Below are 27,383 nucleotides of genomic sequence, written 5' to 3' on the forward strand. Positions count from 1 at the left end.
AGGTATAAGTATGGTATTTAAAAGCAGAAAGCCTTTGTGGTTTAATCAATTAAGCTGAGCAACATTTGTACAATATTTTAAATGATGCTTCGGCACTAAAAAAAAAAAAAATCTCATGAAACTTTAAAATACAGACGTCTTTGTGTGAGTATGCATAGATACACTTATGTATGTGCTCATGTGTGTCCATATATAAAACTGGCAAATTATTTATTTACTCAGTTGCCTCCATATTCATTAGCTCTAATTATTTTCTAGTAACGAAAACACCAAAAGCTCGCTAAGAGTCAGACTCCTTACATTTCGCCTTTGTTCAGCCCTTCCCTTGCCTCCTTCGAAGCTCAATCCGAGCCCCTCGAATTCCTGGTGCCAAACAAAGAAACTTTAAACTCATCCTCTCCAGTTAAAGCCGCTGGTAAGCAATCCGCAGCGCAGGTACTGAGGAGTCGGACCAGCAGCGCAGCTGCGCGAACCCTTCTCGGGTGAGAACTGCCTCATTTCGAGAGGTATAAAATGGCCATTGCGCCTAGAAAACAAACAAACAAACAAACAAAAAACAACGACAATAAATAAACTTTGATATACCTTGAAGGAATGTTTCGCTGCAGTTTATCTGCAGATGCAGTGTGCCTGTTCTCGGTGCATGGAGATAGCTTTCAAAGCAGACATATTACGTAATTTTTCTTGGATCTTGGGAAGCTTTAAAAGGTTTGGTGGGTCTTTTTTTAGAATAATGCTGAGCTGAATCTACACGTTTGCATTTATTCTATCAAATTTATTTGATGGAATTGCAATAGCTTATAGCAACAGGTATACCCGCTCTAGAAGCGCCTGGGTGTGGACATGGTTTTAAGGCAGGTGTTGCACTGCTTTCTGTATTTGGTGCTAAAATGCAGTGAAGGACAGACTTTCCAGCGTTGTTGTGAACTCTTCTGGGCGATGGCATTAGGAGAGCTAGGAAGTTAGGTAGTTCAGTGCTAGCCTGCCTCCCAGCGCAGGGGGATACAAGTGATCATTCCAGGTCGGTACAAAATACACGAGAAGGCAGACGAGAAGGTATTTTTAGGAAGCGTATCTAAATATACAATGTAAGAGTGAATGTAAAAAAAAAAAAAATGTTGTGGGTTGTAGAAGTTATCAAGTGGGATTTGCGGTGCGCTCTCTGCAGGAAACGAAAGCTGCTCCAGTTCAAAGCCACATGCACCAACGTGACATATAAGCCATTAAAATATCATCCTGACGGCTCATTTCTGCTTCATCATACATTCCCTAACTGCTTCCAGAAAGCAAGAAAAGAAGAAATGAAGGATGACCGCCTCGATGGAAGCGCCAAAGAGGTGGTGGGTTCTTGGGGGGGGGGGGGCGAGTATTGTTTTCTTCTTTCATTCTTTCTTTCTTTTCCCTTCCCCTCCACCCCCACTTTTATTTTTGCCAGTTCAGAAATGAGGGGAAACCTTCAACAGGTCGCAGGGGTAAGTGCCTGAGAGTAGGGGGTGCCTGGGCAGTGCGGGCAGCTGGCTGGCCCCCATCGCCTGCCGCAAGGGCTGGACGAGAGCTCCCTGTCGTCGGGGGGGCCCGGCGGGAGGCGGCTTGGACACCCTGGGGAGGAAGTGCTTGGAAGCCTGCGGTGCGAGGGGACAGCTGCACGGCTGCCCCCTCACCCACGTGGGGCAGGGTCCCGACAGCACCTCTGCGGGCGGGGGCGGGCGGAGGGACAAGAGCGCGGGAGCCATCGAGGGGGTGTCCGGAACCCTCCGCCGGACCCCGGCAGACGTTCCTGCCCCCCGAATGCAAAAGAGGGCGAGGGCTTGGCCTGGCGGTCCGAGCAATGCAGAGCGCGGTGGTCTGCGGAGCTGGGTGGCGGGGTCCGCGGAGAGGGGCGGAGGCGCTCCCGGCCCCGACAGTGCCGGGCTCGCTTCGGACGGGCAAGTGGCGGGGCCGGACGGGTTTTGCGGTCGCCCAGGAGGGGCAGGGGGCCCGGGGCGGCGGGCAGAGGGTGAGGAGCGCTGACAATGGAGAGCCCCGTGGGGAGGCGTCCCGGGGACGCGCTCCCCGCCCAGGACCTCGCCCACCACCGCACCCGGTGCCACGGGGGCGCGCCCGGGGGACCCGATGCTCCAGCACCGCACACCCTTCTTTATAGGCGGGTACGGGAGGGACGGAGCCCGGGAGCTCGGCCGGCCCCCTCCGACCCCCACCCGCCCCCCGCGGGCAGAGCCGGGGGCTGCTCAGGGAATTGGGTGCTGCCGCCAGCTTCGAGTAGAGCCCATGGAGGGGTTGAGACCCCCGTTCCGGCCCCGAGGGGCCGTCCTGCATCTGCAGCCGGCTAGGGAAGGGGGGATGCTCCAAATCCCTGCCCTGGGCGATGCCTCCGAAGGTGACCTCTGACCCAAGCCCAAATCAGTGTGCCAGCCCCTGGCCCCGGCACGGTGCAGAACCGACGGGAATAGGGGTGGGATCCTCGCCGAGACACCCCGGCCCCACGCCCTGCCACTCTTTTGTCACCCACGGTCCCTCAGCCAGGGAGACCCCGGCCGAGCGGGGAGCACGTTGGCCGGGCTTGGCTCGGGGTTTGCTCCACCCGCAGACGGTGAACTTTATTTCTGCACCGAGCCCTTCCCAGTGAACGCTCCGTCCGCCCTGCGCGGCCGCGGAAAGCACAGGTTGCGTGACAAGCCGGTGGCGGCGGGGCACACACCGTCCCCGCTGCCACCCACTCGGTCTGGCTCTCACACACCCGCCCGGGGCCGTGGGGATCCCGCGGGCGGTGGCTGCTGCAGCCCCGCTCCGCCGGCGCACCTTCGTCCGGGTGTAGGAATGAGCGTTTAGGTAAGGGCAGGGGGGAGGGAGGAGGGGCGGGTCCCATCGCAGCCCCAGCCCTAGCGCGACACCCGGGGGGAACTGGTAGCCCCACTGGTAGCTTGCAGTAGTGCCCCGGAGCTCGGTCCGGCCGAGATCCGACCAGTTCGGGCAATTGGACATCCTCACCCTCCTGCTCTGCTGAAGGCACAGTGCAGATGAGAAAAGCGTGCGAGGTCGAGCCAGAGTTTTAGTCAATATTTACTCTGAAATCCACAACTGTTTTGCCTTCCTTTTTGTCATCTGGTAACCATTTGAAATCTTAAATGCAGCTTTTTTTTTTTTTTTTTTTGTCCAGTTTCAACAAGTTTTGGCGAACGCTTGGGAACTGAGCACTCCTCCAGCCTCATATCCTAACCAATAAAGCTCAGCTCCTGCAAATCTCTCTCTAGCGGGGCAGTGTTGGCTGCTCTGACTCGAGAAAAGTGCAAGGATGAATGGAACTTGGCTAGGAGTTTTAATACCTAAAGGATTCCTGAAGTTGTTCTTATATCGGCAGTAATTTTCGTCACAGCATTGAAAATATTGAGGATATCAAATTATTTATTACAGAGTATGAGCGTGATACGATGATGAAGTTTCATAATTAATACCATTAAGTGTTTGTCTTAGTATAGATTTTTGTTTTTCAGCTCTGGAGTCCCTACAATAATAGTAGCAAGAGTAATAATAATAATAGCATTTGAAGTAACAGATTCTAGACCCTAGCGTGCTTTTCTCTATTAAAAACAAACAAACCAACCCCTGAGAATTTCAAAGGTATCTGTAAAAATTCAGTCTCGAACACTGCATCCAACCCCAGATCTGCTCTCAAGTCTATTGCTGCCGCTCAAAGCAAGCTGTGCAAAGTTCTGCCTGCAGCAGTGGCAGTGCTCTGCCTTGCAGAGAGCAAAGAGCAAGCTGAAAATTATAGTCAAGGAGAAGTGCCAGGGTGGTACTATACTAATCCTTGCTGAGACAACAACTTGTGTTGGAGGCTCGCAGAGAGTCCGGAATTTAATTTCGGGAGGAAAGGATCTGTAAACAATATAGTCGAGTTGGTAAAAAACCTGCCTTACAATAGCCTGCCAGAAGGTGAATGTCAGATCAAAGGAAAACTGAAAAGATGTCCTTTCATATTTTTTTTCCCCTATATCAGCCATGGAAACTTCATGACTCCATAAAACATGTGCTGCTTTGCTGGGGAGACAGCCTCCAGTTTCCCCTCGGAGAAAGCTTCTCTTCCCCTCTCACTGCCTAACTTGTGTTTTGGTTTGGTTTTATGTTTTTCTGCCATTTTTTTCCCCTTTTCTTTTTGAATCCATGATGCCCAAGACATATAGTACCTTACTCATTTCATATCACACACAAATGGTTTGGCTCTTAACTTTCCACCTCTCTCCCCGAACAGGAACAAAGTCAGGAAATGAGGCACAAGACTCCCCTTGTAATGAGGAAAAGAAAACGACTTTACAGAAACGTCCTGGAAAAGTCAAGTAAGTTAAAATATGTTCTTTTTACAATTCAAAGGAGACTATTTTTTTTCAGCGTAGTGTTTAACGTTCTTGCATAAACACAAATCAGCGACAGAACTCCCCACCAGCAGCTGCCTAATCCTGCTCAATGCCTATTCATTTGGAGGTTCTAGAATTAATATTTGACGACTCTCTCATTGAAACAACAACCCCTGACCCCATGTGATTGCACTGTCACATTATTCTATGACATATTCATCTTGAATTCATTTACGGACGATTTGATTGGAATGAGGTTTGACATGTATTGGATCCTATTAAAGAAGAAGACTTTGATCTTGTTGATGGGGTTTACATGATATGTATCATCTTTACCAGGGATACCAGGCTTCCACAATATGGTGTCTAAGTAGTTAGTGACTGACAGCTTATCTGACAGGAATACCTTAATCTTGGGGTCCTGAATGAAATATTCTATTTAAAATAAGCATATGATTTGCTTGTCCTAGGGTAGCTCTAGGTCACAAAATGTGAGAGGCAAACCTAGGCACAAACCCTTGCTTGTCTGGTAGGTAGTTTCCCATTGTCCGGGAACCCTGAAGTAGAGAAGTCCCCGTAAGTAGGAATGGGACGAGGGAATAAAAACAAAGGCAGAGTGTGCTCTTGAGCTACTCGGTACCCCCTCCTCTCTGAGGTGATGCTGGGTTTACTGAAAACTTTCTTGAACCACATCTTCCTAACAAGCAGTGCCTTCTGTGGGGACAGGCAGGGACTCGGGCTCACGTCCTGAGTCTGCCTCCCTCATCCCTTCCTACCCAGAGTGAGTTTAGGGGATAAGGAGTTGCACAGCGTGACTTGTCGGTCCTCTCTGTTTCTATTCCTCGGGTTTTTTTAACTTTCTCGCAGTAAAGATGAGGGTTTTTTTTCAGATTGATTCGCTCACCTGCTCTCGTTCGGAAGTCTAAGCCTAAAGATAACCCCTGGAACGCCTGCCTGAAGTGTTCAGAGCATCCTGTTCCATCCCAGCCCTTGGGCACAGGCTGGAGAGTTTCTAGCTGGCTCGTGGGGAAGGGAAGTTTCCGCAAAGGTGGAAGTGGGAGAACATGGGGTGAGTGAAGGTCAGATTTTACTCTCTCCGGTGTTTCCCGGGGGCAGATGTGCCTTGTGCTGAGCACGATTATAAGAGAGAGCAGGATTTGGCTCTGTCTTCTGTTAGAAATAGCGAAAAGGGTCTTGATGTGTAGGTAGATTCCTACCAAAAACCAGGGAAAAGATAAAGCCGTTGAGCAACTGGAGCTGTTCTCTCCTAGCAAGGAGATGTGCAGCCGTTTTCACGCCGCAGGCCCGGCAGCCCGGAGCGGGGCGGGGGTGCGTGCAGACAGAGGTCGAAGGGTTGGGGCTGCCCGCCTCTGCCCCGCACCCCCGAGGGGTGGGCAGGCGGAGGTCTGGGTCTGGCATGGCAGGACGGAAAGCAGGGAGACAGCTCAGCCTCTCCCAGGGCACAGCCCCGACGTGCGGGGCTCTTGCCTTTTCCCCGCGCTTGTCCGGCCAGCCTCTCCCCTGAGAGAGCCGGGTCGGAGGCAAGAGAGGACGGCTGGAGCGACGAGGAACGCTTGTGACTCGTCTGTACAACATATCACCCCTTTAGAACGACCCTCCAGCTCGGGTGAGCTTCGGGGCCGGGGGCTGCGGACAGGGTCGCAAAAATAGCAGCAACAGGAAAATCTGTGCTCAGTTGAAGTTGCCAGTCTATTGGCCCTGCAGAAGCTGATGTCGACACATTTGAGAGTTTGCCGAGAGCCCGGCATGTCTGGTCAATCACAGCTCAGGCCGCTGCCAAGAAGCAGGAGACCTCGGTCACCTCTCTAGTGGCAGCAGTACATGAGCTCGAGCTGCCAAAGGGCTGCACAGACAGGCGTTCAAGTTTTCAAAACATTGTGGGAGATGTGCGGAGCCCGGCCGGGTCTGGGCCCGCTTCCCTCCTCTGCCGCGTTTCTCCGCCTCCTGCAGTCATGTGGCGGCCCCCGCCCCACTCCCCCACCCGCACCAACCTCACCTAACAGTGAGGGACACCGAGGGCCAGGTTCTCCTGCACTGTCTGAGAAAGGGTGGGAGAGACATCCCTGAGTGAGGGGCACGCTGAGAGCCATGAGTGTCTGGCGAGAAATCATCACAACGTTTGAAATGAACTTAGGGCACACCGGTTATGACATTTTTTTTTTAATTGACAAACTGTTCCAGATGTTTTCTCCCTTGACTGAGAAGTGTCAGAATTGATGGATAACAAGTATGTAGAGATGCAGTGTTTTCAGGAGGTATGAGGAAAGCAGCTTTATTTGGGATTCACACTCTCAGTACATTTGTAAGTAACAGATTCATACTTCCTAACGTTTGTCTCTTCCGTGCACTCCTATTGAGATGGTCATGAATAGGACTGTCAAATCCATTTCGTAGAGCAAGTAGACTAGAAAGTTGAGATATTGTGAGGATGGTGTGTGGTTTAAATTGCCTGCGTAAACATGTTATGTAAGGATGGAGAGCTAATTGCATCATTTGTCACTTTTCATCATCTCCACTCAGAAAGATGCACGCAAGGATGTATCTATGGCTACCTACCTGCATATCAGCGTTGTGTTACAGAGGAAATATGGTAAATGCGAGCAGAGCCAAAATTACAGCCAACTCAGAGTATGTGAAGCTGTGACAAAAATGTCCCCTATGTGGTTATGTATGTCTTACTCTTTAATCTTATGGTTTCCAATTGGCTGGTAGCTTCTGTTATGAAAGTAGCTGGGTTGACATTGCCAAATCGTTTCTTGTTTTACTACGTCAGAAAAAACTATCGATTGCCAAAACTGTTACATTCTTATGGAAATACATAATTATACGACGTGAGCTTTACCTGGCATGCATCTGGTAAAGCATCCACTAGCAAGTTAACAGCAAATCAATGTATTAAAGTACTTAGAGGTTGACACGGTGGATAGAGAATTAATCGCTGCTTTATTTCATAAGACTGAGAGGTTGTTGGGGGAGCTGTTCTTATGTCATGATCCGAGCACTGTGCTAATACAGTGGGCAGATATGTAGAGATGTGTTTTTATTTCTTGGAGCAGAAGAGCCTTTCCTCATGTTTCATTTACTTTTTTTAAGTTCACAATCCTCTTCTTAAAAACTTAAGCAGATGCTTCCTTCTGTGCTGGAGCCCTAAGCTTTTCTAAACCTATAAGGCCTCAGTGTATCCACTTGAAACCCAAACCTACACTTTCATTACTAGCACGCAAACCCTGCAGACTGTGTTATTCCCTTCAAGTGAGAATCATCAGAACCGAGTCCGATAGGAATGTTTGGAAATATTTTCCCTCCAAGCCAAGGATGAGGATTTTTCGTAGAATTACCCTGTAAGTGTGTGGGAGAGAAAGTGAGAGAGAGGGAAAGGGAGAGAGACTCCCTCTTCTGGGTTAAACACTCAGATTCAGCCTGAACATCACGATTTCTCGCATTGCTCCGGCGTCCAGTAACGAGATAACTGCTAAAACTTGTCAGAGGCGGAGAAGGGGACGAGAAGTCTCCCAGGGATCCTTTGTCCGGGCTCAGGAACCGGCGCGGTAGCCTGGTCCCTGCCGGACACGCCCGGCCGGCGAGGGGATGGCCCCAGCCGCGGGCTCTGCGGGGAAGGACCCGCTCCCCGCGCTGGCAACAAGTGCCAGGGCCCCTCCGGGACATCGGGACCGCGACCGCTCCGGCGGGGCCCCCCGACCCGCGCTGCTCCGCGCCGCCGGGGGGCTGGGGGGCTCTGCCGGGACGGCCCCCGCGTCGGGGCGGGACAGCGGGGACGGGCAGAGGAGCGGGGGAGGCCGTGGCTTTGTTCCCGCGGCCGCGGCGGTGGGGCCGGACCGGGCCGGGCCGGGGCAGAGCCCCCCCAGACAGAGCCCCCCAGACAGAGCCCCCGCGGGCAGAGCACCCTCAGACAGAGCCCCCGCAGACTCCCCAGGCCCCAGGCAGAGCCCCCAGACAGAGCCTCCCAGACAGAGCCCCCAGACAGAGCCCCCAGACAGAGCCCCCAGGCAGAGCCCCCTAGACAGAGCCCCCAGACAGAGCCCCCCAGACAGAGCCCCCGCGGGCAGAGCCCCCTCAGACAGAGCCCCCCGGGCAGAGCCCCCCAGACAGAGCCCCCCAGACAGAGCCCCCCAGACAGAGCCCCTCCAGACAGAGCCCCCAGACAGAGCCCCCAGACAGAGCCCCCTCAGACAGAGCCCCCAGACAGAGCCCCTCAGACAGAGCCCCCAGACAGAGCCCCTCAGACAGAGCCCCCCAGACAGAGCCCCCCCAGACAGAGCCCCCTCAGACAGAGCCCCCTCAGACAGAGCCCCCCTCAGACAGAGCTCCCCGCGAGTCAGAGCACCCTCAGACAGAGCCTCCAGGCAGAGCCCCCAGACAGAGCCCCGGACAGAGCCCCCGGCCAGAGCCCCCAGACAGAGCCCCCTCAGACAGAGCCCCCGGACAGAGCCCCCAGACAGAGCCCCAGACAGAGCCCCAGAGTCCCCAGACAGAGCCCCCAGACAGAGCCCTCAGACAGAGCCCCCGGGCAGAGCCCCCCGGGCAGAGCCGGGGCACGGGGGTGCCCGGTGGCGGCGCATGCGCGGCGTGCCCCGGCTCGCGCCCCCGCCGCTCGGAGCGATCACCCTGCGAGGCGGCGGCGGGACCTGTCAGCGGTGACGTCACGGCGGCGGCGGCCAATGGGCGCAGGGGCGGGGCCGGGGCCGGGCCGCGCCGTGAGGGGCTCGCGCGGCCCGGGCAGGACGGGCCGTGCCGGGGGAACCTCCCCGACCCTCCGGGGGAACCTCCCCGACCCCTCCGGGAGAACCTCCTCGATCCCTCCGGGGAACCTCCCCCGACCCTCCGGGGAACCTCCCCGACCCTCCGGGAGCCTCCCCGACCCCTCCGGGAACCTCTCCGACCCCTCCGGGGGAACCTCCCCGGCCCCGCCGCCCCCGGCCCGCCCGCGGCCCCGCCGCCCGTGCCCCGCTGCCAGGGCAGGGGGACTGGGAAACTTTCTTTTTTGTTGTTGTTGGGGGGGGGAAGAAAGAAAAAACAAAAAAGTTGGTTTTTTGCCCCCCTCCTCTCTGTGTGTCTCTCTCCTCCCGCTGTCAGGTGACTTTTTAGCGTTAGAAGCTAATGAGCGTGGATGCTCTGGGGATCCCAGTGATGGACCCTGCTGCTCTCTCCAGGCGGAAACCGGCGCTGAGATTAGTAGACTTGGCGGGGGCTCCTCGCCACCACCACCCCCCTCAGAGCATGACAGGCTTGCCGGGCCTCTCCGGGCGCCCCCACGCCGCTCAGCCGGGGCAGCACGCCGCCGAGTGCCGCCTCGGGCCGCAGCCACTCCGGCCAGAACACATGGGGCACCGCCACCATCCTCATCCTCCTCCTCAGCATCACCCCGCGGCCCTTAAGCTCAGCCCTGCCCCTCATCCCCACCACCAGCTCCACCACCACCACCACCACCATCATCATCATCATCATCATCATCATCATCATATGGCAGGCCAAGCCGAGGTGGTCTCTAGTCAAACGGGAGCGTTTGGCCCGGCGCAGTCACCAGCAGCCCCTTACCCCGTGTCTCACCCAGCCCAGGCTCTGGCAGCAGGTAGGGACTTCTTCATACGCAGAGCCCTGCCGCCCCCACTCATGCCAGGGCTGACCGAGCAGCACCCCCCTGCAAGTTCTCACCACGGACTATTTGTCTCAACAACAGGTAGCTACCCCGGACACCATGGTCACCACCACCACCACTCAGAAGCTGGGAATCCCTCTCTGTTCACTGGACTCCATGAGCAGCCTCCCCATGCAGCTCCAGGTGGCCATCTAAACGGACAGCTCAGACTGGGGTTACCTGGAGAAATGTACGCCAGGTCTGAACATTTCACTCAAGTACCAGCCTCCAGGACAGATCATTTTGCTGCTTCTTCACTCCATAACTACGGTGGTATGAACCTGAACGTGAACCTGGCTCCACACCACGGCCCGGGTGCCTTCTTTCGTTACATGAGGCAGCCCATCAAACAGGAACTCATCTGTAAGTGGATTGAGTTGGACCAGACTCCTAAAAAATTATGCTCGAAAACTTTCAGCACGATGCACGAGCTGGTGACTCATGTCACGGTGGAGCACGTTGGAGGACCCGAGCAGTCCAATCACATATGTTTCTGGGAAGAGTGTCCAAGAGAAGGGAAACCTTTCAAGGCCAAATATAAACTTGTAAATCACATCAGAGTCCACACAGGTGAAAAACCTTTCCCCTGCCCTTTCCCAGGCTGTGGCAAAGTGTTTGCCAGATCAGAGAATCTCAAAATACACAAAAGAACTCATACAGGTCAGTATGTAAAGCTCTCTTTACTGTTTTTCTCTCTGTTATTCAGCATACTGTTTTGCCTTTTTTTTTTTTTTTTTTTTTTTTAAATGTATCCTTTGAGTCGTTATTGAATGCACGCCAAGTACTTCTGGAAAATAAATTCTCGGATTTGTTTTCTTCTTTACCGTTTGCACAAGGGGGAGAAAAAGGAGGGGGGAAGGGGACAGCAAGTGCAAATCTTAGAATTCCCGTCCCTATTTTTTTCTGGTTGTGCAGAGAGGCTGCTGCAATGTTTACGTGGGTAGATCTGTGTAAATATCGAGTGATATAAGGACTATTTCTGCTCATTCACACAGGCGAGGATTTTTTTTTTTTTCAATTTAAAGTAGTCGGGGGAAAAAAATGAAATCATTGTGCAAGCTCACAAATTAAAAGTGAACAATGGAAGTTACAACTTGTCTAGTCAGTTTTGACTGATGTCGCTGAGATGCTGCTGCTCGAACGTTGTGAGAATAACACAGCTGCGACCTTTTCGTTCAACAGTTCTGTTTTGGGCAGGGGGAGTTTCAAATGTTTGATCTGAATAACACTGACATTTTTAATGAGCATTGCCTTCCAACGACTTTCTGCATTCGCAAATATGGGGAGCTGCAAGTTCTGATTCTCATGAGGGAAAAAAAAAAAAGAAAAAGAAAAAAGAAAAAAAAGAAATAAAAGGAAAGAAACCCTGGTATTGTTTCGGCCTGTACATTTTGAAATGTCATTTGCAGATCTGTTAAGCGAAATTGGGACATGTGTCAGAAACATCTGTTAGTTCTAGTTAACAGAAAATAAAGTAACTCGATGGACGATCTTGCAAAACTGCGTTTGAACTCTTCCGGCCAGGAAAGCATTTATAATTAATGAAATTGCACGTAGAAAGTTTTCACACTTCCAGGAGCAGCTTGTGAAGTTGTATTAATTAGTTTAGCAGCCGGTGTTTGTAGTCTGCAGCACTAGGTTGTCTTTTTTTTTTTTTTTTTCCCCTCCCCTCTGAAGAAGGAGATAAGAAATAAGCCCTTTTTGGAAAATTTAATCTGTTCCAGTGTAGGGTTTTCCACCTCCCACCCCTTCTGTATAGCCTTATGCACTGCGAGGGAAACTACATAATCCTATTGTAAGATCTGCTTACAGCCAAACGATTTTTTTCGCCTTCCAGTTCATAAAACTCCCCTTCCCCCATGCTCGATGCAGGGCTTGACCTTCCAGGAGTCGCATTTTTTATGATAGAGCTCAACGTGATATAATATGCAGAACATACACTAATTTCGTATCGCTATCTTCTAAACATAGCGCTGGGATTTTACAGCGACCGTCACTCGTCACCTCATTATTTTTCCATCGCTCTATGAGGAGCAAGTCTGTGTGCCGGGCGGGAGGTGGGGGAGGAGGGAGACGATATCACAGTTGCGTTCTTCGGCTGCCTTCTCGGTCCCTTTTTCGAGGAAAAAGGGGTATCCCCGGGTCACGTAACTTGTGTCCGAGCCAGTTCCTTGTTGAATCAGCACAGGTACAGCTATTAACCGGGAGAGCTCATCTCTTAATGACAGTGTTTTTCTTAAGTAAACAAACTTTTACTGCTCTTTAACGGCCTCACTGTTTGAAGTCTCTGAAGCAGAAAATGGTTAAATTCTTGGGAAAACTGACCTACATCGGAGACGCAGGTTCAGGGCAAACCCGAGATCGGAGATTTGCTTTTACTAAACACCATTCTGCGAGTCTGTACTTTTGGCTTTAACTTTCCCGGTGATTAATTGCTGTATTGTGCAAACTCCTGCGGGGCCTTTATGGTTCCACCGTTTCTATTAAACACCTAGAAATTGCCAGAAAAGCAATGTTTCTGAAACCCTAATAGAACTTACTACGAATTATTCATGAAGACAGTTCTAGATTCAACAGGAAAATTATTGCCTCCTTAAATATTAATGACTTCTGATTTCTCCGAGGCTGGGGAGCAGGCAGAGGGATATCTGGAGATATGCGAGTTTTCCAGGTTGGAGGATAAGGCCGTTAAGGCGGCGGCAGCAGGACGAGCAGGACGGGCTGGGATCACTTCGCCGCCTTCCCAGAGGGCCAGGAACAGTAGTGCGAGCCGTGGGCCGGAGCCCCGCTCCCTCCCTGCGGCCCCCATCGCCCCGCGCCTCGCCCTCAGCCCGGAGGCCACCGCCTCCGGCTTCCCCCCGCCACAACTCACCCGCACAAGTTGGTAAATACCTTAATCCACTCCCGGAGACGGGGGATTATGCCACCAATTCCAAGCTGAATTTCACTGAACACTTTTGCCCAGCTACAAGTGTGGGGGTAAAATGGCGGTTCAGGTCCTACTCGTCTCCTTCGCCCGCGGAACTTCGTGCATGGCTGCAGCTCAGTGCCCGGGCTGCGGCAGCCGCGACCCGTGCTATGTCCTCTCCCTGCCGGGTAGGGATTTCCACGTAAGAAAACCTGCTCTCGCGAAAGGAATACTTGTAAATGTCTCGTGCGGCTCTTCTTTATTGAGGCGTTCAGGGAATGCAACCCGCGCAGCTGAGAAAATGCTGCCCTCTTCCCACTTGAAACCCGGCTGCACGGACGGACCTTTCAGTGGCGCTTTCAGGGGGTTAAGCGAAGTTGAACATTTTTCAACTCTCGGCAAAGCGCAGTGCGCCGCAGCCCTCTTTTACCTGAATGGAACTTACTTTGTACAAGCGGAGTGCTTATGAGGATGGCTTTCCCTGGGGTCTCCTAACTTACTGCTTGCTTGTACTACACTAATATCCTTGATTTGTTATCTCAACTTAGATGCTGAAGGTCAAATTGTTTCCTTACGTGAAACTCTAATTAGATTATATGCGGGCGTGTGTCTATGCGTTTGCACCGCTATATGTCGACAGTATTTGGTTACAGAATCCGCATCGTTTTGTAAGAGACCTTATTTTTATTCTCTTCCCCCCCCTTCCCTCCAACGCCAGGTATTTACCCATCCTCTATGCAAGTGTTAAGGGTGCAGGATGTGAGTGCTCCTCATTGATTATTACAGTGCGGAAAGGACATACTCTAAACGAGGAGCCTTGAGCTTTTCCCACCCACCTTGCATAAAGTGCATTCATGTGAAATATTTGGAATGCCTTCCTTTATTTGCCTCCGCTCGAAGCCGAAACCGATGTGGGCTGAGTCCCTCCTAAATTTAATCATGACAAACTAAGAGAGGAAAAAAAAAACCAAAAAACAAAAAACACAAACGCACAACCCAAGAAATTTTTTTTAAAAAAATCCCAAACCAAAACAAACACACAAACCCAAATATTGGAAGTCCTTTTGACCACATACGCCATGATGGTGAACACAGTGGCTTTGTTTGCACTTCACGTTAAGCTTCGACCACGTATTTTTGTGGAGTCCTCTCCTTCCTGATACTTTTGGCTTTTGACTGATGAGAAAGTTATTTTCATATTCGCTGGTACAGGACCTGGGTAACCCTTGGCGAGCAGGGTTTTGCACTTTGCTATTGTCAGCGACAATAATGCCGTCAACATTTCATCCTGAAGCTGTCTGTGGCGTGTTTCCTTGAAAACCTCCTGTATATCGTGTACCATGCCAGGTCCACACGATTAGAGGTTAAACTTTCACACGACTCCAGCAACACGATTGTATTTCTGTTATGCATAACGTCACTTATCATATTACCAGCCAAATTAATGCCGAATGCAATTCCTTCCATGACTGTACGTTCAAATGAAAAGGGAATCCTACCCTAGCGACAGTGCTGTGCACCGGCCTAGTCATCCTTTTGCTGAATCTTTATCGTTCTGCACCCACAGTCTATGTCTTTCTGAAATACTTTGTGCACGGTATCAGCAAGCCGGGGAGAGGGGAAAAGGAGGGGGATGTGGATCTTCTATGGCAGTGTAATCAGTGCGAGTAAGAAGTGGATTAAATGTGATCTAGCCAGGTTATGAAAAATATTTCCACGTGCACCTGAGGGACTGTGAGAAATGTATTTAACGTAGGGGAAGGGATATTTATTCGAAGGGATAAATCACTGACCGCTCTTTCTGCAGACTTCGGAGTCCGCGGGGACAGCACACATTTGCTCGGAACGAGCACTTGGCCTCTTAAGTTTTCCTTGCTTCGGAGCTTTGTCTTTTGCACAAACCGCCACGCTGACACACAGGGCAGGGCACAGGGAAAGAGAAGCTGTCCGGGTAGGGTGCTCTGCGTGCGGAGCCGGCCGTGCAGCCGGGTGGGCATGGAGCGGCGGCTCCGGGGGATGCTCGGCGGGGCCGGCGGGGAAGGGCAGGGCCAGTGAGAGGAGCCTCCGCGGGGAGAGGAGCAGTGCCAGGGCCGGAGAGAGGGCTCCGGGAGGCTGTGGGCTGGGGAGGTGCCGGGGTGCGCCGCTCTCGGCCCTGCCGCCGTCGCTGCTAATGGCTGTGCTCGCCCATTGCCTCCTGCAGGGGAGAAGCCGTTCAAATGTGAATTCGAGGGCTGCGACAGGCGCTTCGCCAACAGCAGCGACAGGAAGAAGCACTCGCATGTCCACACCAGCGACAAGCCCTACAACTGCAAAGTGAGAGGCTGCGACAAGTCCTACACCCACCCCAGCTCCCTGAGAAAACACATGAAAGTGCACTGCAAATCCCCTCCTCCCAGCTCCGGCTACGAGTCCTCCACGCCCTCCTTGGTGTCCCCCTCCTCGGACTCCGGCCGAGAGCCCCCCGCCTCCTGCTCGCACGCTGAGCCCTCCGCGCCCGCGCAGCCCGCCGCCAACCTGAGCGAATGGTACGTGTGTCAGGGCGCGGGGCCCCGCGGCCCCCCCGCCGCCTCCCCGCAGCCGCGCCCCCCCGCCGGGCCCCGGCCCCGCTGCTGAGGGCGCGCCGTGGGCGGTGGCTGGGCCCGGCCGGGCCGGGGAGCGCCGGGCACGGGGGAGCCGAGCGGGAGCGGCGGCCAGAAGCTCTTGGCGGAGGCAGAGCTGGGCTGCGGAACGCGCGGGTGGGCCGGCGGCAGGGCCCGGCCTGCGCCCCCGGCACCGCGCACACGGGAGGGCTGCTGCCGCCTCCTCCCGCCGTGCCACACACCCTCCCTCTGACCGCCTGCCTCCACTCTGTTTACAAACCAACTGATTTGCATCTCTTTTCCTTTTTTCTTTTCCTTTTTCTTTTCCTTTTTCTCTCCCTCTTTCTTTCCCTTTTCCCTTTTCCCTTTTCCCTTTTCCCTTTTCCCTTTTCCCTTTTCCCTTTTCCCTTTTCCCTTTCCCTTCCCTTCCCTTCCCTTCCCTTCCCTTCCCTTCCCTTCCCTTCCCTTCCCTTCCCTTCCCTTCCTTCCCTTCCTTCCCTTCCTCTTCCTTCCCTTCCCTTCCCTTCCCTTCCCTTCCCTTCCCTTCCCCAGAGATTTCATACAGATTTTGGCTGTACAGATTTTCTCTTGTCAACAGTACTGTGTGCTGCCACTATTCTGTTCGCCCACGATTTTCTGTGAGAGTGTTTTTTAAGAAATATATATATATAAACTATTGTTACTGATTTGTACAAAATGGATCCATTAAATTCTTTGATTAATTAACCCGTTCGATGGATGTTTCTGTAAATAATCTCCTTTTCCCTCTTTCTGTATATAAATACATATATATATATTTCCTCCCCCCTACACACACCCAATAGTCGCTAATAAAGAAAGGCCCAGAGGGGTACGATGATTGACTGTCCATTTTAGCTCCCACTGGTAATGGCTTCTAATACCTAAACAATGCCCGTCCCCACTCAGAGTGTGGTTCTGTTGAACCGTGGGCGCTGAAGGTCCTGAGGGGGTTCTGAAGGGGTGGGGGAGACCCCTCTCTGACGTCACTGCCAGGGCGGGGGCCAGGCAGCCCCCGCGAAGCGCGGGCACCGGGGCTGATGCTCCACGGCATCTGCCCTGCGACTAGCCCCGATGAGAACGAACCGGTCCCACGACGCGGCTTTAGCATCTCCATCCTGCCCCAGACTCAAACCTACAGGGTCCACTACACTGATTCAGAGAAAGAAGGGAGAGGAAAAACAAACAAATAAACCCCAAAATAAATAACCAAACCTGTCCACTGGGGTAGCCTGAGACTACTGAATGGTGCCGGTTTAATTACTTTAATGTTGTTTAAGAATACCAGATAGGATAGGCAAATAAATAGCATGGGCTGCTGGAAGGGGTTTCTCTGGCTTGCAGAGTACAGACAGGAGGCTGCTATAACCACATCCTCTCGTGTCTGACAGATCACCTCTGCACCCAGGTGACTGGGGTTAGTGTGTGTATACAACTGCACACATATACACACGTGTAAATCGGGATCCATAAATACATGTATATTTCCTGTAGCTATAAAAGCTACAGGAAAATTAATAGTTGGTCAGTGACTAAAAATACCCCCACACCCAGTGCTTCCCTTACTGATGCATCCGTATTTTCTTCCCACGACAGCAAGTCAGGGTTCCCTTCTTCACTCACCCAAACTCGACAACTTTTGTGTTGAAATACCCCGAATACTGACAACAGCATGTCGCTACCGGGAATGCGCGTAGGGAATTAGCTAGGCGAGAGCAATGTGTGAAAGAGGAGCATAAACAGGGGAGAGTTGTGCCCCTCTGCAGACCCCGAAACTTGTGTCATGGAAATCGAGAGGTGCAGAAGCCAGATGTGAGCAGGGAGGATGTTTCTGTAATGTTTCTGATATCTGTTTATTTCTTTATTTCTCTATTTACAGAAGTATTTGGATGTGTAGGCTAATCACCTTTAATTTTTCATTTGCTTGTTACAGATGTCTACCCCGTTGCTCTCAAGGTAATCTAGACAGACGCAGCTGAAAGCCTGAATCTTTTGCCTTAGACATCAAAGCAAGCTCGCACAAAGAAGTATTTCTTCACAACGGTGAATCTTCATGGTAAGTTAGGATTTCTATGGCAATAGGCAAGTCATACTTAAATAGTGAAAGGCGAAGTCTGGAGCCCGTCCAGTCTTTTCATTAAGGACATAATATTTACGTCTAACAGGCCCTTTTTCTTGTGTATACAAGTATATATTTTTGTTTGACGCGAACTAAATCATTTTCATTTAATTTCCGGTAAACAAAACCCACGCGAACAGGGCACTTGTTCCAGACCATAATAAAAATGGATAAGACTGTCAGGAAGAAAAGGCCCGCTTGAACCGTCGCCTCAGCTCACTTTTGTTTCTGCTTTCTGCCAGGATCAGAGAATGCATTTGGGATTTGAGGGCGAGTTTCTAAAGGCAAGGAAATGGTTTTTAAGGGGGGAAAGAAAAGGAGAAAGGTCTAATCAAGCTCGGGTTGTTCAAAGAGCCTGATTTTGGGGTTGAAAGTGTGAGTTTTATGGTGCATCAGCATGCCACGTTAGGATCGCTATGGTAATGAGGAGAGCAATAGCAAGCGGCCTTCAAAGGAGGCACACTCCATTTGAGACAGTCTATTAAGATACATTTGCACTGACCTTTGGTTTCATGCTAGCTTAATACACTCAATCTGCTCCCCGCTAGAGATAGACTTCCTCCACCTAATGCACTTCGGCGGAGCTGGGCTTTGCTGGGTTTCGCCCTCCCCCCGAGGCGGGCTCCGTTCCGGCGCTGTAGCTCCGGTCTCCTTCTCCCCAAAGTAAGGGACTGACAACTCCCCAGGCTCGGAGGAATCTCCCGCCCGCTGCCCAGCCTTTCTGACCAGCTTCTCGTAGCAAAACTGGCCACAAAGCCTGAGAATTACTTCCTTCTCTTTCCCCCTCCACCCCCGGTAGGGAAAGATAGGATGGGTATTGAAAGACCCTCCTTGGGCTGCCTTGGGCTGCCTTGGCTCCAGGGAGTAGGTGTGCTGATGGAGGTGCCCCAGGACCCGGGAAAGCGGGGCGAGGCAGGGGGGGAACCGCCCGTGTCCCCCTTTACACCCCGCCCGGCCCGGCTGTCGCTTCGCGGCACCGAGCGGAGGCTCCGCGGTGCGGGGGAACTTGACACCCGCATGGCCGGGGCCATGGGCGCTGGGCTATGGGCCCGGGAAAGTTAGAAGTCCATGTTCCAGTAATTGTCTTGTTGTTTATTTTATCCAAGTACCCTAGTGAATAGGGGAAAAATAAACACGGGGGAAAAAATTCAAACAGTTGAGTCGTCTTTAGTGCCAGCCTCTGTGGTTGAATAAAAAGGATGGTCCAATTTCTATTGAGCTGAGAAATCTTTGAAGTGGGAGTTATTATCTGAGAAATTCCTGCTCGTCGTCCTAACAACGCTGATGAAACGTAAAAGGTTCTTTGTCAGCGATTTGTTCTCCTCTCTGTCAAACTCACCCTGCCCGTTAGCTTTAAACCGTTTCTAAAGAGATAAAAATCAAACTTTTAAAGATAACTTTGGGGGCCCAGAGGGTGCAGAAAATACCAAACTATCGAATCCTGTGTATAGACATACATCTGGATATATGTGGCTGTGTCTGCGTGAAACACTGTCCGAGTACAAAGGTTCATAGATGTCTGTATGACCTTACAGTTTGAAAGTTGAAATTATGTCCATTTTTTTGCATTTCATCCTCCAAGCTTTTCCATCTAATAAATTATTCCTACACACACTCTGCACAGAATGAGAATCTTAGGCGAAGGCAGAAATGTTGGGTTTCGTTAACACCATATGTTACCAACAAATATTTTCTTTCCAGTACAGTAAAAACAAGAGCGTAGACATAAGAGTAAAATCTTTGATGATTTTAACGGTCCGGATACCTATCAAGCATGTATATAGTGCCATGTATCGAAGTTGTTAATGCATTCAAAGTGATGGCTTCCATATGCTCTCATGTTTTATTGTCTGTGAGTGTAAGGATAGTTGAACTGCACCCCTTTTGTATCTTCATTTTATAAACATAACTGTGTTGTACTGAAATGATTCCCTATTCAAGTTTTATTTGGTAGTTTCTCATTGGAGATCATGCAATACTGTGTTCAGAGTAGGAATTCCTTGAAGTTGTAACTCATCGGTGTACTTCTGTTTTAGTGGTTACAGAATGATCTGAGCCCAATCCTGCCATTCTAGGCCAATCCATTAATTTAATGGGACCATTCCTGGGTAAAGACCCAGTCAATTTGCAGTGGAGTGGGTATTATTATTATTATTGTTATTAATTTTGGATCTTGTCATATTTATGGGAAAATCTAGGGCATTCTTTGTGAACTGTACAGAGAAGAAGCCTCTGAAAATGTAACTTACAAAAAACCACATTTGCAATGTTGATATGCTGTATCTCTTTCCAAACTTCTGATATTCCTTATTTTTCTTCGTCACATGTTTGGTAATGAAAGAATGTTCTGTTGTGTGCTTGAACATACTATTTATTTTTAATATTTGGATTTTTTTACAATAAATATTTATAAACATTTCATTTCTATGGTTATTTTTACAAATGTGCACTTTTAAAATATGTGTTGACATACTGATGATACCGAGCCATTCCTAAAACACTGTGTAATCCGCCTTGGCTTTATGTTGGTTTTCATATTAGTTGACAAGAAATTTCCCCTAACCTGTGTACTATTAATGTGGTGTACAATCAAGTATTAATACGTGGGGTTTTTTGTTGGTCTTTAACCTTTTTTAATGTTAATCGTTTTAGGTTGGCATTTGTATTAAAAGAACAAAACAAAACAGTTCTGTGGCTTCATTTCTGAGACAGAATTTTTCAGATAGTAGACTTCAAACGAACTGTACTTAAAGCATTGACCGAAGTGTAGAGCGTAAAAACAGAGAGCAGCGTCACCCAAATGGAACCCCGTCCCTCTGGGGTGTGTGTGTCCCTGTTACCTCTGCAGTGGCACCCTGGCTCCTGCACGGGCAGCGTGCGGCTCTGGGGTCACTAACACCGGGGATTTGGCCACTAACACCGGGGATTTGGCCACTAACACTCTGGGCATTGGCGACATTTTCAGCGGGGCCACCCCGAGGGGCTGCTGCTCCCCTCCGCCCCGAGGGGTTGTGTTCCGCAGGATGCAAGTCTTCTTTTGAAGAATTCTCCCCCCCCGTCTCCGAATGAACCCCTGTCACAGTGACACTTTTTGTAAGGTTCCTAGGAGGATTTAGAGTTGGGGTGGTTTTTTTAATTATTATTTTTTTATTATTATTTTTTAAAGAGAGGAAATTCTGTCGTCAGCTAAAGTAATCCTTCTTTGCCTCGCGTATTCTCCTAGCCGACGTTAACACGTTACAGGGCTCCGCAGCTCTCGCACCTGCCCCGTTTTGCTGTCGTGACAAACACAGGTCCCGGTTGGATGTTCGGGGCTGGAGCAGCCCCGGGCACAGCGCGGCCCGAGCCCGGCAGGGCCCTGCGCATGCGCTGCCCTCGGTCCTTTCAGGCAGGGAGAACTTGAAAGAAGTTGCCTGACACAGAGAGATGACAAAAAGTTGGCTTTGGCTGCCAGGAATATTGTCAATAAAGAATACGTTTGACTACATGAAGGGAGAGAGAGAAAGAAAGAAAGAAAATAATTTCAGAAATAATAGAATTCAAGAAAAAGGAACGAAGGGAAACATTTTTGCTGGTCTGTAAAAGACAAAAAACTGGCCCATAAAGGAAAGGAGGGCTAACAGTACATGCTAATTAAAGAATACAATTCTATGGTCTATAATGATTGAGCGAAGACATGTACTTATTACACTTGACTGTCAACAAGGGAAGGAATGTCCCCTCAGACAACATGGTGAGAGACGTGTGGGCATTATTAGTGGCCCTTTTATAGACATTGCCTTTTCTTTCTCAATGCTGACAAACCATTTTGGAGGGAACCATCCCCTGTTGCTTCCTATCATCGATCCCCATGCAAGTCCCTGCATTGTGCAAGTGCATTAATTAAAGACCATTCATTTAACAAAAGCACATTGTATGTTCAGGAAAGGAAGATTAGAAATATGAATCAGTAACCGAGACCCGTTTCCGCCGCCTTGCCGGGAGAAGCAGAGGGGAAGGAGGTGCAGACGTGCGGTTAAACACCCTGCACCTCCCGGACGGAGCGGCGCTCGATCCCGGTTAGGCTTTTTGGGAGAGAAACCCTGAAATTGATTACAATTGAAAACAACAAAAAAAGGTTGTCAAGTGTCTCTGTGGGCGCCGGATTGCTCGACCCTGCTCGGCGCCTCGCCAGCCGCCCGCCCCATGGGGCCGCCCAGCCCGGCACGGCCCGGATCGGGCCGGCGCCCCTTCCCGGGGCCGGGCCCCTCCACCCGGGCGCGACCGCGTCCAGGGCTGATGTGCGTGTGTACACACAGCCCCACAGACATTTGTGATGTCAACGGGTTTTTTCCAGCTGCACGTAGAGGCACAGACACACGGACCTGCGTCCATCCCTCCCCATCCCTCCGCTGCCCAGATTTTTCCAGTACGAAGGAAAAACCATCTGGTCCCCCAAAGCCGGTCGCGACACGAGCGTGTCTTATCGTGAGAAGGTAGAAGGAAAACACAGGGAGAAAGAGGTTATGAGGGAGTGGGGGAAGGACAGAAGACGGATTCCCAGTATCACCCACATGACTTGCTAAGCGGCTACAGCTTCTCTAAAACCTCTGGACCATATGTTGGTTTATTTACACCCTTTGTCTTTTCGTGTGTCGCCTACTGAAATAATATTCCTGGGATATAAATGAAAGTAAGCTAGAGTAAATAAACAAGGGGAGCGCCTGCTTAAGGGATATGTAACATTTCTGAGATCCCAACAGAGTATGTCGTTCCCATGGTTATAAGAGGACCAGGATAGCAATTAAAGATTTTAGTTAAAACCCCTAGATTTTTAATGCCGAATGACACATTGACTCCATTTTCTTCTATATGATTTAGAGTTTTTGCAGAATTGAACTATGAGAGGAGAAGGAGTCACCGCAAAACCAACACTAAAAATACAATTAAAAAAAAAAAAAAAGTCACAGCAGATTAAGGTGGTCCTAATGATGACAACAGCTCAGAGAAACCTCCACGACTACCCGTGAGACTGACTTTATTCAAAACTTCTTCTACATTAGGATCCATCCCGCTCTGAGACCAGGACCACGTTGACTCGTCTGCATCAGGTGCCGAGATCCCATAGGATGCAAAGGGTGCAGGCACCAGTTCTCGCTTTTCAAATTCTGCACGTCAGCTTCGTTTTCTTCTTCATCCGAGGCAATCAACCCCATGGCCAGGCTGGAGTATACCGGGCTATGAGGAAACCTTTTTCTTAAAATAAATAGGACGCTCTAACAAATCGGCAGATTTTTAGTTGACTTTTTTTTTTTCTTTTCTTTCCTCCCACGTCAGAGTTACCCACAGAATCGACTCGATACTGTCGTAAAACCTGTCTTCCTGTCATTGCGGCTGTGCCTGGACTGGGGAAGCCACCCCTGGGTGCCAAGTTGAGCCCCCGGTGGCAGGAGCCGGGGTGAGCCTTGAGGGGCTACACCGCCAGCCCAAGCTGGGGGAACCCCCAGAGTACCTTGCCAGAGCCCAGCAGTTCCCTCTTGCCCCCCTCCCGCCTCGCTGCTGCCCCTGAGGATACCTGCTACCGGTCTCCCTGAAAGTCAGACAAAAGCGCGGGGATCACTATTCCCCCACCACCCCCAGCTGGTTCGGGAAGACACACAAAAAATTAGTCTCCAACTTTTGCCTGGTCACTGCTGGCTTAAATTGTCCTCTGCCCTGGATGAGGGCAATAGTGAAGCAGTGGGAGCTCCTTGCTCCACCGCCTGCTCCTGGGAGCGGCCGGGAAATAGGGTGCATCTGAACTTGGGCAAAACTGGACTGCCCTCCTGCAGCCCTCCCTCCTCCCTCGTTCTGGGGAGTCCCGGAGTGGGGGACTCAAAGGGAGGTTTCAAGGGGGGAGGTTTTGTTATCCCTACCTGAGGACAGATTAATCCTCACATATACTTGATAAAAATGAAGACCTTGCTGGGAGGAAGAGGGGAAAAAAATGGGTAGGAAAAGAAAGGAGTCACTGGATTGTTATTGTCTAGAAAACAGGCCACCTTTAAAAACCTGTTGTAGAAATACAGAGACTCCTTTAAGTGTGAAATATCATTTCATTGTAAATAGTCAAAAAAGAATCGGTAATCCAACTTCCGGAAACTGTTCTGAATTATTTCAGCAGACTCTTTTAAAAGAGGATTAGCAGGGCTTTAGGGGCAAAATCCTTCTGTTTTATTCAATCTCTGATTTTATGTTATAATTACTAGATGTAAAGACTCGCGAATTAGTATGCAGGCGTCGTTCAGACATTATGCAGGTGCTATTCTAATCATTCAGCTTTTTAATTAAGGAACGAGGTAAGAAAACAGAATCATAAAAACACTTTTGTGAGAGCTGAGAAAATCGTGAGCGACTGCATGAATAAAGCCTTTATACCTTATCCTGACAGGTCAGACACCAATTGCCTGACTTACGACCTTTTCTTGCTGAAACAATGGTTAACAGCTTTCTCACCTTGTTCCCATTATAGCCTTTATTCTCGTTGAGAATTTATGGAAATGGCCCTAAAATGCTTACACTAAAAAGGGATGCAAAAAGGTATTGCAATTTTAATTGGTGCGCGTCCCGTACAAAGATACTTTAATTCGGGTCTTTCGGAAATTGAGGGACTCAGCTCGGCACGAGGATTTGGGTAAATCGAAACGGTTTGAAGCACAAAATTCTCATCCAGGGGAGGAGGGGACACAAACAAACAAGAAAGCCACCCAAAGTTGCCGGAATGCCCGGGCAGCCGCCGCGGCTGGGACGGAGCCGGGTCCCCCCTTTGTTCAGCGCATCAGAAGGCATCGTGTTTCTTGATCCCGCGATGCAAACTTAAAGCCTTTGTGGGGCTTTGTTATTATTATTTAATTTCTTTCCCTCGCCTTCCTCCTCTCCCCTCCTCTGCACCCTCCCCACGCCTGGCATGACTGCATCACGTGTATTAACATATGAATGAAACAACCAGAGCCAATGCACTTAAGGTAATACCTATGCTCAGTTCTCGCCTGATTATCTTTTTATAGAAAGTTACATTAACTAATGACATTTACATAAATATGAATAATTAGTAAGGTAAGTAATTCTGCTCCGACGGGGGAAGGCGGAGTAGGGAAAAGCCTGAGACCTGAGCCCAATTTTCCTCTCCGCAGACCTGGGCTCTGCTTCACCCTGGCACCGGACAGGAGGCAACGGAGTCCTCCTCAGGGAGGGGGGGAACTGTCACATTTATATTGTTTTCTCTCTCTTTTTTTTTTTTTCCCCTTAATGCGAAACTTTTCTCTTGTGTCCCTCTTTTATCTTCCCTCCAGACCTCCAGTTCTGAGCAGAGTTCAGTGGCTGTAAATGATAGGTTCCCAAAAGCATCAATCCGCGCTCCTCTAGTACTTGGCCGAGAACAATGCAAGTATTAGGATATCAGCAGCACTCGAAATGATCACGCGTTAAATTATTTTGCTTTCACGGATGAGGGGGCTTTTTTCCAATGTAAATCAAGCGCTTTAGTTATTAAGTCTGAACACTAATCTCCAACAACCTTTACATAATGTGGCAGAATGTGCCACACCACTTCGCACCTGCACTCTGAATAGAGCCGCCTTTTCAATGTAAGACACGCTTGTTGCCCCTGGGCTCCAAAGGAGTTGTGTGAATAAGTCAAGCTTTTTGAATACCCCTACTCGCTTTCTCTTCCTCCTTTGATCACAGAAAATGTCTTCTAATTTGTCCTTTTTCATTGTAACAACGTTTTCAAGTCTCTTTTTATTTTCCAAACCACATATTTATAAAGAACATAAATCGCCCCAGAAAACAAAAGTTCTCTCCTCGCCAACTGGCCGAGTAGCCTATGACCACTTTGTTATTCACAAGGAGAAGGGGAAAACAAGGTTCTCGCAAAGACTGTTGCTTCTCGAGTTTGTCCTAAACAAACGTTTAACTTTGGGACGGGACGCGAGGAAAGAAACATGTTTGTTCCCCTCAAAAATAAAGGCAGATCCATTTGCCTTGGGGATCCGCCCGCTGCTCTCTCCAGGCTGGTGGCCAGCTGCATTTCAACCTTCTACCGGCGACAAATGGCGAGGAGGAGGGCAGAAGGCAGGAGAGAGCGATGTCTCTCCTTGACTACTGGAGTGACTGAAGTCTCCACCAACTTCCTGAGCCCACCAGACAGGTCAGGGAGAAGCCAGCTGTAGCGAGCGGCTTCGCACACATTAATTCTTAGCTGAGCTGCCTACTTTAACGACCTTCGACGATAATGAGCTCTAATTTATAAATCCGAGCAAGGTGTCGAAGTTCTTAGGGAGAAGAACTGCTAAAAACCCCACTCAGGCTCCTTTCTCCCCCTGCCCGCCAGCTCCCCGACACTATTTTTCTCCAAGGAGTAGGGCAGCGGCTGCACCGACGCCGAGCGCTCGGTGCCCGGCCCGGCTGCTCCAGGCTGTCCTGCCCGTTCTGCAGCCCCGAACCAGCTGCGGGGGGCAGAGGCGAGAGCCCAGCAGGGATTCCACCCCCTGCTTTCACCTCAGCCCCGTCTCAGACATCTCCGAGGTGCTTTGCCCGAGTGCCTGCTTAGGAGCAGTAGGTTAATGGCATTTAGTGAAGTTGGTCTCTCTGCAGGCTAAGCCCAACCTAGGAGTTTCTCACTCCTCCTTCTCACAGACGGGTTTCCGGACGACTCTTTAACATCCCTATTCATTAGTACGTTAATCAAGGCTGTAATCCCAGCGAAGAGGTGCCCGTGCATTCCTGCTGCAGCCAAAGCCGCCTCTCGAGCGTGCACCTACGAAGCACCGCGCAGCGCCCGCTCCCCCCTCCGACGGGTGCTTCCACCGAGAGGCTGTTTCCTTACATTACCGTAGGCTCCTCGTAAGAAAACCAACAAACCCTTCTAATACAGTTTAAAACACTTTGATGTCTTGCCAAGAAACACACTTCCTTCAAGAGACAAGTCAACATTTGTTTTTCACATTAAATGGCATTTAGTTGCCACTGAAAAAATGATGCTGAAGGACCACTTTTTAATTCGATGTATAACAACCGCGGGGGTCTAAGAGAAAATAACGGCGAAAGCTATAGACACAAATAACTAAATTACCAAAACGTTAGTATATCTCCTAGGTTCATTAATATGTAACAGACTCCCCAGTTAATCTCCAAAAGCCAGTGTTCCCCCTCTAAAATAGCACTCTGGGACGAATTGTACAGGAGATCAATCACTGCTAATGCAGTAAGGTTTACTGCAAGGGGGGAAAAAGCTATTTACACCTTCAAATAGAAGCTTTTGAGATTTAAGAGTAAGGGTCATACATCACCAAGAATAAATGATTATGAATTGGTAAACGCGCCCTCCAGCCATTAGCTATGCGACACGATTTATCATTTCTGGGTGTTTTTCTTTTTAAAATCATCTGGCTGTTTGAAAAGAAAAGCATGACGGAGAAAAAAAACACCGCGGGAAAGTTTGTTTTTGCATATACTATAAGTCATCAAAACATGGCTATTCAGAAATAAACGGGGTCACTTATGAACTGCTTAACGAGAGACAATAAAGCCCTTTCATTGTACACTTTTATAACTCAGGGATCGGTAGGCTTCTCCCAGCCCAGCCTCCGGCCGTCTCTGCCTTTTTTCCTCCTTTCGTTGCAAGTTACAAACCCAGGAGTGTTGTAAGAAATCATTTACGCCAAAAAAAAAAAAAAAAAAAAAAAAAAAGGTTACCGGTGTCTTTCCTTCC

General features: G+C 50.1%; 1 protein-coding gene across 8 annotated transcripts; it reads left to right on the forward strand.

The window, feature by feature from the left end:
* Positions 1-609: 609 nt before the first annotated feature.
* On the forward strand, positions 610-27,383 carry ZIC4 (Zic family member 4). Of its 8 annotated transcripts, none has more exons than XM_050308467.1 (5): positions 610-1,340; positions 4,250-4,334; positions 10,072-10,689; positions 15,138-15,462; positions 17,468-20,339. In XM_050308467.1, coding segments are annotated over exons 1-5 (1,254 nt in total). In that variant the 5' UTR covers positions 610-1,115; the 3' UTR covers positions 17,469-20,339. The 8 variants fall into 8 exon arrangements, 7 of the variants coding, with proteins under 7 accessions (XP_050164424.1, XP_050164425.1, XP_050164426.1 ...); XM_050308468.1 differs by lacking the exon at positions 610-1,340 and adding an exon at positions 1,448-1,472; XM_050308469.1 differs by lacking the exon at positions 610-1,340 and adding an exon at positions 2,321-2,829.

This window comes from Myiozetetes cayanensis, unplaced genomic scaffold (assembly GCF_022539395.1).
Source record: "Myiozetetes cayanensis isolate MyiCay16 unplaced genomic scaffold, myiCay2020 scf13, whole genome shotgun sequence".
In the NCBI taxonomy this organism is placed as follows: Eukaryota; Metazoa; Chordata; class Aves; order Passeriformes; family Tyrannidae; genus Myiozetetes; species Myiozetetes cayanensis.

Excerpts from the sequence above, each read along its gene's own strand:
- ZIC4 (XM_050308463.1), top strand. The coding sequence starts at position 9,492 with ATGAGCGTGGATGCTCTGGGGATCCCAGTGATGGACCCTGCTGCTCTC. Across the intron at positions 10,690-15,137 it reads ACACAAAAGAACTCATACAG|GGGAGAAGCCGTTCAAATGT; the intron begins GTCAGTATGTAA and ends TGCCTCCTGCAG.